Source organism: Trichechus manatus, unplaced genomic scaffold (genome assembly GCF_000243295.1).
Source record: "Trichechus manatus latirostris isolate Lorelei unplaced genomic scaffold, TriManLat1.0 scaffold00106, whole genome shotgun sequence".
Taxonomy (NCBI): Eukaryota; Metazoa; Chordata; class Mammalia; order Sirenia; family Trichechidae; genus Trichechus; species Trichechus manatus.
In genome coordinates this window covers 9,487,700-9,503,024 of record NW_004444042.1, presented here as the reverse complement: position 1 = coordinate 9,503,024, position 15,325 = coordinate 9,487,700, and the positions used below count along the sequence as shown (strand labels likewise).

The following is a 15,325-nucleotide window of genomic DNA, read 5'->3' as shown; positions in this document are numbered from 1 at the left end:
ACCAATGTCATAAAACAATATGTGTACTGACTGTTTAATGAGAAACTATTTGTTCTGTAAACCTTCATCTAAAGTACAATAAAATAAAAATAAAAAAAGCCACAGAGGAAGGAAACTGATATCCACATGGCCAAGAGTAAGGCCATGACAGTAATGCAGGCTCTCACCCACATCTGTCCAATCCAGGTAAGACACTAGACAACGTGAAGTGTCCAGGATAAGAAGATGGGTCCTACATCTCAACAATTCCCTCCTCAGTCCCAGAGGTCCAAGGTCAATTCTTTCAGGAACATGAAGCCATCAGTTCTGTTCAACACTGACACATGAACAAGCAGGAGAGGTTAAATTCCAGTGAAAGAGGAGAGAAAGAAGAAATGAATTCTGCCAGACTTTAAGCAGAGAACTCATTGGAAGAGAAGGACCCAGCAGAACACTCAGCAGAGAAAGAAGAAAACGACTGGTAGATACACACCCCCAAGCTGCTGGTTACAGCTACCACCAGATAACACTGAATCGGGGGAGGCCAAGAAACCCCACCTAAAGTTAAAGGAAGAAATGATGTAGAAGAGCTCAACAGAAGATTTCAAAGGGTGGCTTGAGAAGACAAAATAAAGTATTTTAATGACATGTGCAAACACCTGGAGTTAGAAAACCGAAAGACAAGAACACACTCAGCGTTTCTCAAGCTGAAACAACTGAAGAAAAAATTCAAGCCTCAAGTTGCAATACTGAAGGATTCTATAGGGAAAATACTAAATGACACAGGAAGCACCAAAAGAAGATGGAAGGAATACACAGAATCACTGCACCAAAAAGAATTGGTCGACATTCAACCATTTCAGGAAGTAGCATATGATCAAGAACCAACAGTACTGAAGGAAGAGGTCCAAGCTGCACTGAAAGTAGTGGCAAAAAACAAGCCTTCAGGAATTGACAAAACTGAAACATTTTAACAAACAGATGGCAGCGACAGAAGTGCTCACTCATCCATGCCAAGAAATTTGGAAGACAGCTACCTGGCAAACCAACTGGAAGAGATCCATATTTATACCCATTTCAAAGAAAGGTGATCAAACAGAATGCAGAAATTATCGAACAATATCATTAATATCACCACGCAAGTAAAATTTTGCTGAAGATCATTCAAAAGTGGTTGCAGCAGTACATTAACAGGGAACTGACAGAAATTCAAGGCGGATACAGAAGAGGACGTGGAACAAGGGATATCATTGCTGATGTCAGACGGATCCTGGCTGAAAGCAGAGAATACCAGAAAGATGTTTACCTGTGTTTTATTGACTATGCAAAGGCATTCGACTGTGTGGATCGTAACATATTATGGATAATATTGTGAAGAATGGGAAATCCAGAACACTTAATTGTGCTCATGAGGAATCTGCACTTAGACCAAGAGGCAGTCGTTCAAACAGAACAAGGAGATACGGCATGGTTTAAGGTCAGGAAAGGTGTGTGTCAGGGTTGTGTCCTTTTGCCATACTTATTCAATCTGTATGCTGAGCAAATAATCTGAGAAGCTGGACTGTATGAAGAAGAACACAGTATCAGGATTGGAGGAAGACTCATTAACCTGTGATATGCAGATGACACAACCTTGCTTGCTGAAAGTGAAGAGGACTTGAAGCACTTACTGATGAAGATCAAAGAATACAGTCTTCATTATGGATTACACCTCAACATGAAGAAAACAAAAATCCTCATAACTGGACCAATAAGCAACATCATGATAAACAGAAAATAATTAAGTTGTAAAGGATTTCATTTTACTTGGATCCACAATCAACACCCATGGAAGCAGCAGTCAAGAAATCAAACAACATATTGCATTGGGCAAATCTGCTGCAAAAGATCTCTTCAAAGTGTTAAAAAGCAAAGATGTCACTTTAAGGACTAAGGTGCGCCTGACTCAAGCCAGGGTGTTTTCAATTGCTTCATATGCATGTGAAAGTTGGACAACGAATAAGACGATCAAAGAAGAATCGATGCCTTTGAAATATATGTTGGCAAAGAACATTGAATATACCATGGACTGCCAGAAGAATGAACAAATCTCTCTTGCAATAAGTACAACCAGAATGCTCATTAGAAACGAGGATGGCGAGACTTCATCTCACATACTTTGGACATGTTATCAGGAGGGACCAGTCCCTGGAGAGGGACATCATGCTTGGTAGAATAGAGGCTTAGCAAAAGAGAGGAAGATCTCAACAAGATGGACTGACACTGCGGCTGCCAACAATGGGCTCAAGTGTAACAATGATTGTGAGGATGGTGCAGGACCGGGCAGTGTCTTGTTCTGCTATACACAGGGTTGCTACGAGTCCTAACTGACTCAACAGCACCTAACAACAAGAAACCTCACCTAGAAAAGGGCAGAGCAGACCAGGACAACAGTCCTGACAGACAAGCCCCCTATATACACCAAGAGAGAAGAGCAGAGAGCCAGAGTATAAGGAATGATGCCCACATGCTACTTGCAGTGTCCCCTCCTGTCCTTCTCCTGTAAAGGACAGAAACTCAGAGGAGAAAAAGTGAGGGAGTGAGAAAATCTACTCTGGTGTGTCACTGAGAAAGATGTTGCTGGGCTCAGGATTCTATACGCAGCACAAAAGGAAGGAAGAAGGACCCCGCAAGGCATCCTCAATACACCAGGCTGCTGGGCCCTTCAGAGCTGTGAGACCCCTAGGCAACAGTCCCAAAAGCTCAGCCACAGCTTTCTGGTCTCCTAGAAGCCACTCTGCCCTGGGCCACAGGATGGCCCCTGTTGCACCAAATGCCAGTAGCTAGTCTGCCTGCTTGGTTATCCAACTTCAGCCATTCTCTACTCAGTGGAGCCCCAGGAATTCTCTGTAAAGTGAGGAGGGCCCCTGGCTGGCTAATAGGCAGGCCATGGGGATTGGTAATGACAGAAAGATACCCACTGAGCCCGAGTGGAAAATTAGGAGAAATGTAGAAAGGCCTTCACCCCTGAGAAGACCAATGCACCAATATAAATGGGCAGTAGATCTGCTTGAACCTCTATGACTTCCTGAACAGTCCACAAGTCTATGTAAATAACCACAGAACCAGATTCCCATCTGGTTAACCTCCCATATGCTGAGTAAAAGCAGCAACACCAAAAAGTTAAGTGGATACTGAGTGTTGGTTTTTAACTGACTGCTTTTCTATAAGAAAACATATTCTTGTGGCAGAATATGCAATTATTCCTCTTTACAATTCCAATCCAAGGTCTAATTTGGTATTTAACATATGAAGATGCCATTTCTAATAACTGGGAAAATTAGGATCTTTTGCTCATGCATTCTACGGAAAATTAGTGATGTTCTATCCTCAGTTCATACCTACTCACATACTGAAGTGGAAGAAAAGAGTCCAAACTCTCCTCCTGAGGGCAGCCTGAAAGGAGACTCCAGGACAACAACAGAACCCCACGATGTCTTAGCAGTAGTAGAGCTAGAAGAAAGCAAGGTAAGTATGGAAGGTAGTCCTGTGGGACCCAACACAGGTGAAGGCAAAGCAAAGAGAAACTGAGCTGATGCTCAGTATGGGCCACAGCTTTAGGCCAGAAGTCACACCTCACTAAACATCAGAGGACATACTCATGGAAGAAACCCTATGTCTACAAGGGGTGTGGGTGACCAGGTTTTAGTGTTAAGTCAAGCCTCATTAGACATAAGAGACAGAAATGCGGCCACCACACCCCTCCTCCTTCCCAGCTGTGAGGGGCTTTAGAGCAAGGGGCTTCAGAGCAAGTCTGCCAACTCCTTATACTCCCCAAGAGTGTAAAGAAGCAGAAATAACCGAGCAAACAGATCTTCCACTTTTGTGTCAAGGGATGAGGTAGAAAAGCTCTGAGAGTCCCTAAAGTGGTCAGGGTGTTGTCAACTGGAATTTTCCCCCCAACCAATCCTCTCCCGTAGTGTTTTGGCCTTTGTTGTAATAAATGTTGCTTCTACACAGGAAAAAAAAAAAAAAAGCCATTTTACTGCAGGGTGGGAGACCCATCATAGAAAACAGATGCCTCACTAGGGTATTCAGCCCCTGGACACAGCCCAGAGGCCAGAGTCATGGCTCTGGAGAGCACATGGATTTATCATGGAAGCAGCAACAGCTCCTGTCACAGGTGAGGTGGGGAGGTGAGGTAGTGACAGAGTTGGTAGCGGGGGAACTGCCAAGCCATGGTGGACAAACATCAGTTCAGGTAACACTAAGCTATGTTCCCAGAACAAAAACTCAATTGTTAAGGTAGCTAAACACAAAGGATTACTTCTTGCTCAAGTCTCACAAGGGCCAGGTGATCTGTGCAAGGCTTTCCTCCTGTTATAGACCCAGGAATGCTCCATCTTCAGCTATATCATCTAGAATACAAAGCCTCCAAGGTCACCTCTGCATGGGAAGCAAATTGGGAAGACACACCTACTCTCCACAGCCTTGGACCAGAAGTGACATTACTTCCACTTATGTTGTGTTGGTAAGAATTAGCCACATGACCCGTTTTGATGCATAGGGACCAGGAAATAGAGAAGGCACATAGATTAGATGGTCATTGAGCATTAACTAACAGCCTCAGTGACGTTCCCCAGCAAGGTGCCCATGCCCGTCACAGCCACTGCATGCTCCACTTACATGAGAAACAGCATCACTGCCACGCTGGCCAGAAAATTCTTTAGTTCCTGGGAATGGTTCCTGGGAAGCAGCTACAGCATTTCAAGCCCCCATGGGACAACAAGGATGCCTGAAGGCATACAACGTGGCCTCATCTGTCATGTTAAGTACCAGAGATACGTGCGAGATCTTTTAGGGTTGGCAATGTTCAGGAACAGCTCTTGAATACAGACAGATTAAAAGGCCAAGTTCCTCCCTTAAACACAGGGATAAATCACTCTCGGGGTAAAGCATATCTAGGCTCTACAGTGCCAAAGCTCACCTCACCCATTAGGGTATTAGAGGCATTTGCTTCTCAGCAATCTCAGTGACAGGTCATTATTCCCAAAGTATCAGAATTTGAAGTGAAAGTCACTAGGGCCAGCCTCAGAGACCCCATAGGTACAGTCAGAGCATCAACAATCTGACATGAGCCACAGCAGGTCTGAGTGAGATTCTGTGACGCTGCCTCCAAAAGTTGGCCTGACCCAAGTCTCAGTGGCATGCTCGTCATAGGAAGTCCGCATCACTGACACAACCTCATTCATCTGCAGGGTGGAGACTTCCCTGCTATTCACTGCCATGTCTGCTTTCTGAAATAGTGCCCCAGAGTGGACATTTCATCCACATTTAGAGAGTATTTAATAGCACAGAAAACTATAAGCTCCCATCTATTTCAAAGTGGCTGCTTTCCCCAGGATAGCACCCTTGGGAATCTCAGTGAAAGTAAGTATAAATGTAGAAAGAGCTGAGAAGCTCTTTAATAAAGAGAAGTAACTGGAAGTTAGCTAGGTGGCCGCCACCAGGCGTCTGTTAGCAAGTAGTCAGTTTAAGCAGACTTATTTAATGCCTGCCAGAGGTGGGAAAGAAGAGTGAACACCCTCGAAAACCAAGATTCAGGTCTTTCTTCAAATCTGACATTATATAACAGTAACAGTAATTATTTAACAGTAAAAAAAAAAAAAAATCATAATGCTCAACTAATTTGCTGTCTAAGCTTTTCACCAAAAACACAATAAATTATTTTTTTTAAAGTCTTAAGTCCATTTCACTTATGAACATGGATGCAAAAAAAAAAAAAAAAACCACTAAATTAGAAATTAGCTAGCTGATCAACAGTGTATTTAAAAGTACACCAAGATCAAGGTTTATCCTGGGAACAAAGGAAAGTTCAACTTCAAAAAAGTCTACCGAAGTGTTTTACTAAACTAAGATACAGAAAGGAGAAAAGTCTATCAGGTGCTTTTTCTCCAAAGAAAGCTCAATGCCTATTTAAGGATTTAGCAAATTTAGCAGACTGGGAAAAGGTAATGTCCTTAACTGTGAAGTTTCTAGCAATTAACTTAAAGAAAAAGGCTTCTACAGAAAAATACTGTGATGATCTGAATAAATTAGTCCATGCTCCTGAAAGAATTAAAGATTTTAGTTCTCTTCAAATTAGTTTATAAATTCAAAGCACTTGCAAAGTTCTTCTTAATTTTAGGAACTTAAACTTACTCTAAAACTTGCATGGAGAAAAAGGTCCACAAATAGCTGAGTCAACCACAAAGAAGTTTAAAGAAGGGAGACTTCCCCTGTCAATACAGGGACGTAGTAATAGAGTTAGTATGGTATTTGTTTGTGAAAGAACAGACAAAAGACCAAACAAACAAGGCCCACGTGTACATAGGTGCTAACAATGATAAAGGGGCTACCACAACAGGGAAGGACAAGCTTGTCTAAATGTGAGGAAACCAGCTTACTCTAGAGAAAAATAAGTGGACACTGTATTACTCTATGTTCCTAACGTTTTTAGAAAGTCTCTTTAGTCACTGTTATTTCTGTTAAAAAAAAAAAAAAAAAAAGAAGTCCAAATTAATTAAAGACCTAATAAAAGAAAATATAGATTATGTGACCTGGGGTAGGGTAGAAAACAACTTCTTAACACCCTAATAGCATGAACTACAAAGCAAAAAACAAAAGTTGAGTTTGATCAAAATAAAATTTTCTGTTCAATGGAAGATACTACGAATAAAGTTATGTCAAACAACAGACTGGGATGCAAATCTAAAACCCACAAGGGACTATTATTTTTTTAATAAAAGTAATTCCTGAATGAGACAGATGGATAACTCCAAAATAAAAGGCACAGTCAAGAATAATCAAAGTGCTACTATATTAAGAAATGTGCAAACTCAAATGCAAACAGAATAGGATCCCTTTATGCCCATTAAACCGGCCAAGTGGTAGAAAGCTGGATGATATGGAATACTAGTAGGGATGCATCGCCAGGAGAACGTGTACCAGGGTAGCCATTCTGGAAAACAATCTGGCACTACCTAGTCAAATTAAGCAATTCTATTCTTGGGAGTAGAACCCAAAATATGAGTCCAACAGGTTTATAAGGGTTCATGTTAAAAGGATGTTCTTTTCAGTATTGTTTGTGGCAACAGAGAGATAAAGGCAGTTCGGTGTCCATTCCTGGGAGACCAGCTGGGACAGGTATGGTGGATGCATGCCATGGAGTATCGTGTAACAGATAAAACAGACTAGATGTGTACCTAAGGTAGAGGTATCAGATGGGACCAAACAGGGAAGAGACAGTGTTACAGATTGAATTGTATTCCTCAAAATATGTGCTGTAAATCCTAACCTCTATGCCTGTGATTATAATCCCATTTGGGAATGGGTTGTCTTTGTTATGTTAATTAGGAAGGATTAGTATAGGGTATATTCTTGAGTCAATCTCTTTTGAGATATAAAAGAGATTAAATAAGCCAGCAGAGAGAGAGACAGGGTAAGATAGATGCCAAGACACATGGAGATATCCAAGGAACCAGGAAGCAGGAGATGAACAGACATAGAACTTCCTCTAGCCTGACAGAAAGCATTCCCCTTGAGCCGGCACTCTGAATTCAGACTTCTAGCCTCCTAAACTATGAGAAAATAAATTTGTTTGTTAAAGCCACCCATTTGTGGTATTTCTGTTATAGCAGTACTAGATAACTCAGACAGACAGGATGGCCAGTAATTTACAGGCATATGACACATTTTATAAAAATGTAACAAAATACTTTTAAATATCTTACATACTAGATTTGTTGACATGATGTGGTGAAACGAGTTTCTTTATGTGGCCTTTTGTCTTAGTTCTTAGGAAAAGAGAAAAAGAAAAGTGCTTGGGAGAATTTTCCCTAGGCCCTGAGGAGTTGTCACAGTTGCCCTAGTCCTTTGAAGAAGCTTATTACATTTGACCAGGGAAGAAGCCAGTCCCTGCCAGCAGCAAATGTCAGTTACTATGAAAAAAAGACAGAACTTCTTACAAGTAGATTGGCCAGTTTAGTCCATAGAGGGAATTGATCAGGTATCATGCAAGTAGGGCATGTAAAATCTGCCTAACAGGATTGAGCCACTTGCCTATGTTGAGTACCCATCCCACAGAGGTTGCGAGGGACCTCACTATCACCAAGGAGAAAAGTCTGGAGCAGAGTGCACCCTTTGGAGCCAGAGTCCCGGTGCTGAGAACCTCCTAGACCAAGGACATAGAGCTAACACTGGAGCAGTGGCAGCAGAACCACAAGAATAGCGCCAGACAACATGGTGTGCTTCCTAGCACATGGAGCAAGGCATCTAGAGTGAGCTAGCTGACCCACAGAGCAAGAAAGCCGAGGGCCTTTGGGCAGGAGGCTTGCTGGCAGAGTGGGTGCCTTCAGGTACTTGTTGGTGGAGCTAAAAAGCTGTAACACAAGTCTGAGCGGGGGACCGAGAGGAGGCCAGGCCCGAGCAGGGGGCCAAGAGGAGGCCAGGCCCAAGCGGGGGGCCGAGAGGAAGCACGACTGGCCAAGTGAGAGAGAGATGGACTAAATGAAATTAAAGATGAAATTTCCTGTTGCCTTGTTACTCTTATGTTCCATGGAGAAAAAGGCTTTATTAAGGAGAAAAGGGCTTTATTAAGGAGGAAAAGGCTTTATTAAGATGAAAGACAGTGAAACAGTCAGCTTGGAAGATATTTTTGAAATGTTTAATAATGAAAATTCTCCAGCACTTCAAGAGAGACCAAAGATATTTATAATCCGGGCCTGCAGAGGAGACAGAAGAGACAATAGTGTTGAAACAGATGATGAACCCATGGACGCTGATACCATATCAGAGAAGAGGAGGAGGCTGCCCACCTTCAGTGATTATTTCATCATCTATCCCACCCAGGCAGAACATATTGCTTTACGGCACCCCCACCCTGGCTTTGTGATGGTAGAAGCAATGACTGAAGTCTTTAAACAGCATGGCTATAAGTGCCATGTCACTGACTTTTTCACCAAAGTGAATAACAGTGATCCATGCCGAATTTCATGTACATAAGGAACCAACAGAAGTATCAGTTGTAATGGAATCAGCTTTAACTAAATAAGAAGGAAGTAATCCGTTAGCCCCATTGTGAAAATCTACAAAGAGGCCTAGCTGGATAGCTTCTCCTCTGGTCTGAATATGTCAGATATATAATCAGCCACTATGGCCATGGATCTGCACAAAATGTCACACAGAGTTGAATGCCTTATGTTTCTTTACTGATATCAAGCAATACTTCCAGGACAGATAGATTTCCTGTTTGTTCTTTATCTTGGCTATACTTTAAAGTTATCCTAGAGCAGAAGTCTTTCACCCTCCTTGTGATAAAGCACTCACTCCACCCGTGTTCCATGCTGTCTCAGAGTTACCTTTGACCAGGCTGACCAGTAGACCTAAACACCTAAGCTTAGGGAAGGGACCTGAAATTAGGAATCTCATACATTCAAGATTAAGATGGCCCCATATGGGGATGTAAAGTGTAAAATATTAGGAACCCTTTTCCCATCAATGGGATAATCCCAAGTACTCTGTTCTTAGCCATGAACTGGGCTTTGATACAGGAGCTCATATTCCACCCTGAAGCTCACTTGATATACCTGAGTTTCCTGGTTTCTTCAATCAGCCTGAGTCTTCTTTGAGGGCCAAGACCAGTCTCTTTCTTAGCAGCCATCATGCCCTGCTCCTATGAGATACCAAAGTAGTATCCCTAGATATGTCATTTCTTCCCAGATATAGTCTAGTCCAGACTATGCCCAGAATCCCAATGGTGCTTCTGACTCAGTTTCCACATAGGGAAGTATGTAGGAAAGAAGCGTGAATAGAACTCTCCCTTTGGGAAATTCTTCAATGCCACCATATTAAGTGGCTGGGCACCTGGACCTAGATGGGAGCTTTCATCTTCAAGTACAAATCCCTTACCTGTCCACACAGCTTAAAAGGCCCTGACATCTGTTATGGAAAATCCAAATCAGCCATGAGCCTCCTGGGAGTTTCTGCTAGGCAGACCCCAGACTCTGCTAGAGACAGAGATACTATTTCCATACGCCTCTAGGTCCATGAGCCCAGGAAACTAAAGCCTGATGTCAGCTTAGAGAAGACCCAATCTAACAACCATAGTCAACCAGCAGCTATCAGGACAGGTCATCTCTAACCTCTAAGCCACTGGCCAGGACTAGTGGTTCCTAAATATTTACCTGCTAGATTGTGAACACAGCTGAATGGAAGGGATAACCTAGGACACGCTGCTATAGCTGTTCCATGTCATGCAAGGGTGAGTGGAGCAATGCACCATCAATGCAACCTGTCTCAAGATAGCACCTGGTAGTGGCACAGGCCATAAACTGTAAAACGGCAATATAGACCCTTTCCAGAGAGGTACACTTCAGGGCATATATCATCTTGATTGAAAGTAAAAAAATTACAGCCTTTGCCAACCTGCAACCTTTCCCAACATGCATAGACAACAAATTATTTCCAAGTATCACTTAGAATCCAACATTTTGTCAAATTCTTCAGCCATACCAGATTTAAGAACTATGAGTTTTTACAATTTTCAAATGGCAAAGGAGAGAAGCCCAGAACCAGACCAAGAGAAGCAGCATTTAAGCCCATTTAATATTCTAAATCAGATTGGTATTTGAAATTTTAAAAAGTTCTTGGGACAATGAGCAGCAATGAAGTTAAGATCTGTAGCCAACCATGAGCAAATATGAGAAGGAACATTGTACCACAGGAAGAAGAGAAGAATGTTCCTTGCTAGCAGAACTGTTCATATGGAACAGAAACATAACCCTATAATCCTGTGTGTTTTCTGGTCTCCATTTCCTGCCAGTCTTCAAAAAACTCGGCTTAGTGCTTGTGTCACCCTATAAGAGCTGAAGGTTTGGAAGCTTCTGGGCCCTCCCAGAGACTCCAGTATGGCTGATTAATGCTATTAAACACAGAAAATAGAAAGGTGATGCCACCAGCCCTGTCACTTTGTTTCTGACAGTTTTAGGCTTCTGACCCTTGATCTACGACAGGCCAGTTGCCTCTGAACCCCAGAAACCCCATTTTACCTCTGATACAATGGACTTCCACCCTTGTAATCTTGCTTTTCTCTGGCTGCCATAAGCCCCTGTTTTTCCTTCTTTCATTTCCTGTCTACCTTAGCTTATTAGGGGTTGGGAGGTGACTGTTGCTGAAGGAGGAAGAGCTAGAGCCCGTAGAGAAGAGAGGTTGTCCCCTAGCCCTCCCCATTCTCCTGCCATAAAGATAGTTAAATTGTTCTTTCCCAAACTCTAGATTTAACCCAGACACAGACCACTCCTGCCCACAGAGAAGCCCAGGGTAAGGTCAGGTGGAACTTCCTGCCCAAAGCGGGCAGGAAAACAAACAGATAGGAGCAGTACAATATCCAGTACTAACACTCACAATGTCTCAAAAGCTGACTAAGCCTCAGAGTCCTTGCAGCTCCCTTCCACAGCCCACCATATTCATCTATTGACATAATCCAGCTCCCCTAATCCACAAGTTCTGGAGGTACCTGCTGCTTCTTGGAAATTTCTCCATGATGTCATACTCTAAGCCCATCTGTGAGTTTCTAGAAGTGATCAATCCCCTGTGACAACATTCTCTCCTGGTTCATGGGATCCCCACAGCACATCAGTACCTATTTTCAGTGGCATTTGAGTGATTTAGAGTCTAAGACAGTAGCAAATGCTAACTGCCACCAAGGACTTAGGCCCTCCATAGGTGTTGCCAAACCTCCAACGCAGGCCTGGTCATATGTCTTGGGCTCACCACTGCATGGTGCTCTGCAGCCTCTTTCCTCCCAAGAACAGGTAATGTGAGATAGAGCACTCTAAAATCTAAATTATTGGGGCATTTGACTAAGGGATGGATGCTTTTGGGCCTGAACTCAAACACCATTTTGAAAAAGCCTGGTCTACTCCAAGAAATTAACCTTTAAACAGACTTAATCTGGTATCTAAGAAAATACTTTTTTTGTAACCAAGCCACGCAAGCCAATCCCAGGAACCACATTGTACGAGAAAGCTATGTTAGCAGAAAAGAATGTCCTGGGATTGTTTTGTAACCACTCTGTAAACCCCCTATGATCACCAAGTAGTAATTAATCAACAAAGACTCTTTAAACCAATCATGTAAACCCACGTTATGTTCATCAATCACTGTCAAGCCCCTGCTTTTGTTAATCTGCCTGACTTCTATGAATCATTAGTAAGCTAATCAGAATGTGTTGTTAGTTCCTGGTTTAACATTATAAATATTGCCTGGATGCCTGTAACTCCTCAGAGTGCATAGTTTCACTTTGCAGACTTTGCGTATCCCCAGTTTAACTGTGTCTTGCCTTCAATAAAGCTCTTTGCTTTGATACAAAAGAGTACACAGCGTTATTCTTTGACATTTCTTGGTGCCAGAAGTGGGGTTTCAAAGACGTGCCGATTTCCACAACACCAGGACATCAAGAATGCGGGCCCGGCCAGCAGAACCTTTTGGCTCACCACCTCCCCAGACTCCTGAAGGTCATCCAGGGTAAGCAGTCTCTAGAATCCGGACTTTGTTCTCTTTGCATTGAGTTCAGGTTTTATTATTGGCTTTGTCTTTTTACTTTCCTTTTCTGTTTGTCCTGTATGAACGTTTTGCTCAAGTTCTTTTTCCAAACGTTAATTTGGTGAGATTGCTTTCTGAAGTGCTCCCAGGTCTCATAAGCCGAATTAGACCCTGGGAGTACCAACAATCTCAGTCTGTCTTTTGAAATCACTGTCTTTTCTTTTGTGTACACATTAAGGTTTTGATTGCACAGGTGTTTGGACTGCTAGGCAGGATGGGGAATGCCACCTCTATAGACTTAGTGGGACCACATTCGAGGACTCCCGCTGCTTATATGAACAAACATTACAGCCCCAGTACTTGCTTGTTTTTGAATCAATGGCACGATTTAACTGAGGACAGCTTAGAGAACCAGTGATCGCTGTGGAGTGCTTTTGTCCTAGTTAAACTAATCTTTCTGCACAGTAAATTAGGGAAAAAAAAAAAAAAGGGGTCCCAGATTAAACAGGTACAATGGGACTCATTTTGATTGGTACCTGGAAGCCACCAAAAGGAATCAGGGGAGTAGACTGGCTTCTACACAAGATACAATTTCTAAATTACTAGAACATGTGAGCAGCTCCAAGGCCAGACCTATGCTGTTCACCAGCCAGAGTCCTCTGCTTCGCCTCCAGTTAAGTCCTCTCTATACCCATCTCTGCCTTCTCTTGTTCTGCTACTAGCACTCTTTCAGTAGGAGGACTCACACTACCTGACCTCAGAACCTACCATATAGCTACAGTAGTCAAAACAGCCTGGTACTGGTACAATGACAGATATATTGACTAATGGAATAGAATTGAGAACCCAGATATAAATCCATCCACCTATAGTCACCTGATCTTCGACAAGGGCCCAAAGTCCATCAGCTGGGGAAAAGTCAGTCTTTTTAACAAATGATGCTGGCAAAACTGGATGTCCATCTGTAAAAAAATGAAACAGGACCCCTACCTCACACCATATACAAAAACTAATTCAAAATGGATCAAAGACCTAAATATAAAACCAAAAACTATAAAGATCATAGAAGAAAAAATAGGATCAATGCTAGAGGCCCTAACACACGGCATTAACAGGATACAAACCATAACACACAAACTCCAGAAGATAAACTAGATAACGAGGATCTTCTAAAAATTAAACACTTATGCTCATCAAAAGACTTCACCAGAAGAGTAAAAAAGAACCTATGGACTGGGGAAAAAATTTTGTCTATGACAAATCTGACAAAGGTCTAATCTCTAAAATCTACAGGAAAATCCAACACCTCTACTTCAAAAAGACAAATAATCCAATTAAAATATTGGCAAAGGATAGGCAAATAGACACTTCACCAAAGAAGAGATTCAAGTGGCTAACAAATATATAAGAAATGCTCACAATCACTAGTCATTAGAGAAATGCAAATTAAAACCACAATGAGATACCACCCCAGCATTACTGGCATGAATCAAAACAAAAGAAATGTTGTAGAGGCTGCGAGGAGATTGGAACTCTTACGCACTGCTGGTGGGATTGCAAAATGGTACAACCATTTTGGAAATCGATTTGGTGCTTCCTTAGAAAGCTAGAAATAGAAATACCATACGATCCAGCAATCCCACTCCTAGGAACATATCCTAGAGAAAGAAGAGCTGTCACATAAATAGACATATGCACACCCATGTTCATTGCAGCATTGTTCACAACAGCAAAAAGATGGAAACAACCAAGGTGCCCATCGACAAATGAATGGATAAATAAACTATGGCACATACACACAGTGGAGTACTACACAACGATAACAAACAATGATGAACCTGTGAAGCATCTCATGACATGGATAAATCTGGAAGGCATTATGCTGACTGAAATAAGTCAATCACAAAAGGACAAATATCATATGAGACCACTACTATAAAAACCCATGAAAAGGTTTACACCCAAAAAGAAACAATCTTTGATGGTTATGAGGCAGGGGAGGAGTGGGGATGGAAAAAAGAAATACAGGAGAACACTCTGTCATTTACAAATGCTGAGCTTCCAATCCTCAGAATGGACCTTTCTCCCTTCTATTTCTGAGAACTATCGTCCTCAGTACCAGAGACCAAACGGGCCACCACATCCACCGATGTGGGTCAGTTTCTCCCAGCTGAACCCATAAAGATTCAAACTGATGCCACTAAATATTTTGTCTAAAGTCACCCAACATCCCTTTAAGTGTGAAGCAAAGAAAGGACTAGCCGCAGTTATCCAAGACTTCTTATCTAAAGACCTAATTATTCTCTGAACTAGCCACTGTGTTTCCAGTAAAGAAAACAAATTACCAGGGATGGAGGTTTATGCAGGATTTGATAGCAATTAATCACATTGCTATTCCTAGATTCTCCGTAGTACCTAACCCTCATTTATTACATATAGTGCCCCCCAACGCCACTCATTTTAGAGTAACAGACCTTTGTAGTGTTTGTTTTGTTTTGAGGATCCCAGTTCATTCTGAGAATCAGTATTTGTTTTCCCTCACTTGGGAAGATGAACAATTTACCTGGACCATGATGATGCCTCAAGGCTTCATCAAATCTCTGACCTACTTTTCCCAAACTCTACATGCAGATTTACAGTCCCTAAAATTTATGCAGGAAGCATCAAAAGAAGATGGAAGGAATAAACAGAGTCATTATACCAAAAAGAAGTGGTCAACGTTCAACCATTTCAGGAGGTAGCATATGATCAGGAACTGATGGTACTGAAGGAAGAAGTCCAAGCT

General features: G+C 42.1%; 1 protein-coding gene across 1 annotated transcript in view; it reads left to right on the top strand.

Moving 5' to 3' along the window:
• The window catches only part of LOC101342695 (caspase-14-like), an 85,483-nt gene extending 75,921 nt beyond the window's left edge, over positions 1 to 9,562 (top strand). Inside the window, 3 exon segments of the mRNA XM_012557501.2 lie at positions 8,497 to 8,565; positions 8,606 to 8,969; positions 8,971 to 9,562. Of these exon segments, the coding sequence (XP_012412955.2) occupies positions 8,497 to 8,565; positions 8,606 to 8,969; positions 8,971 to 9,049 (512 nt within the window). The 3' untranslated portion in view covers positions 9,050 to 9,562.
• The last annotated feature ends 5,763 nt before the right edge of the window (positions 9,563 to 15,325 follow it).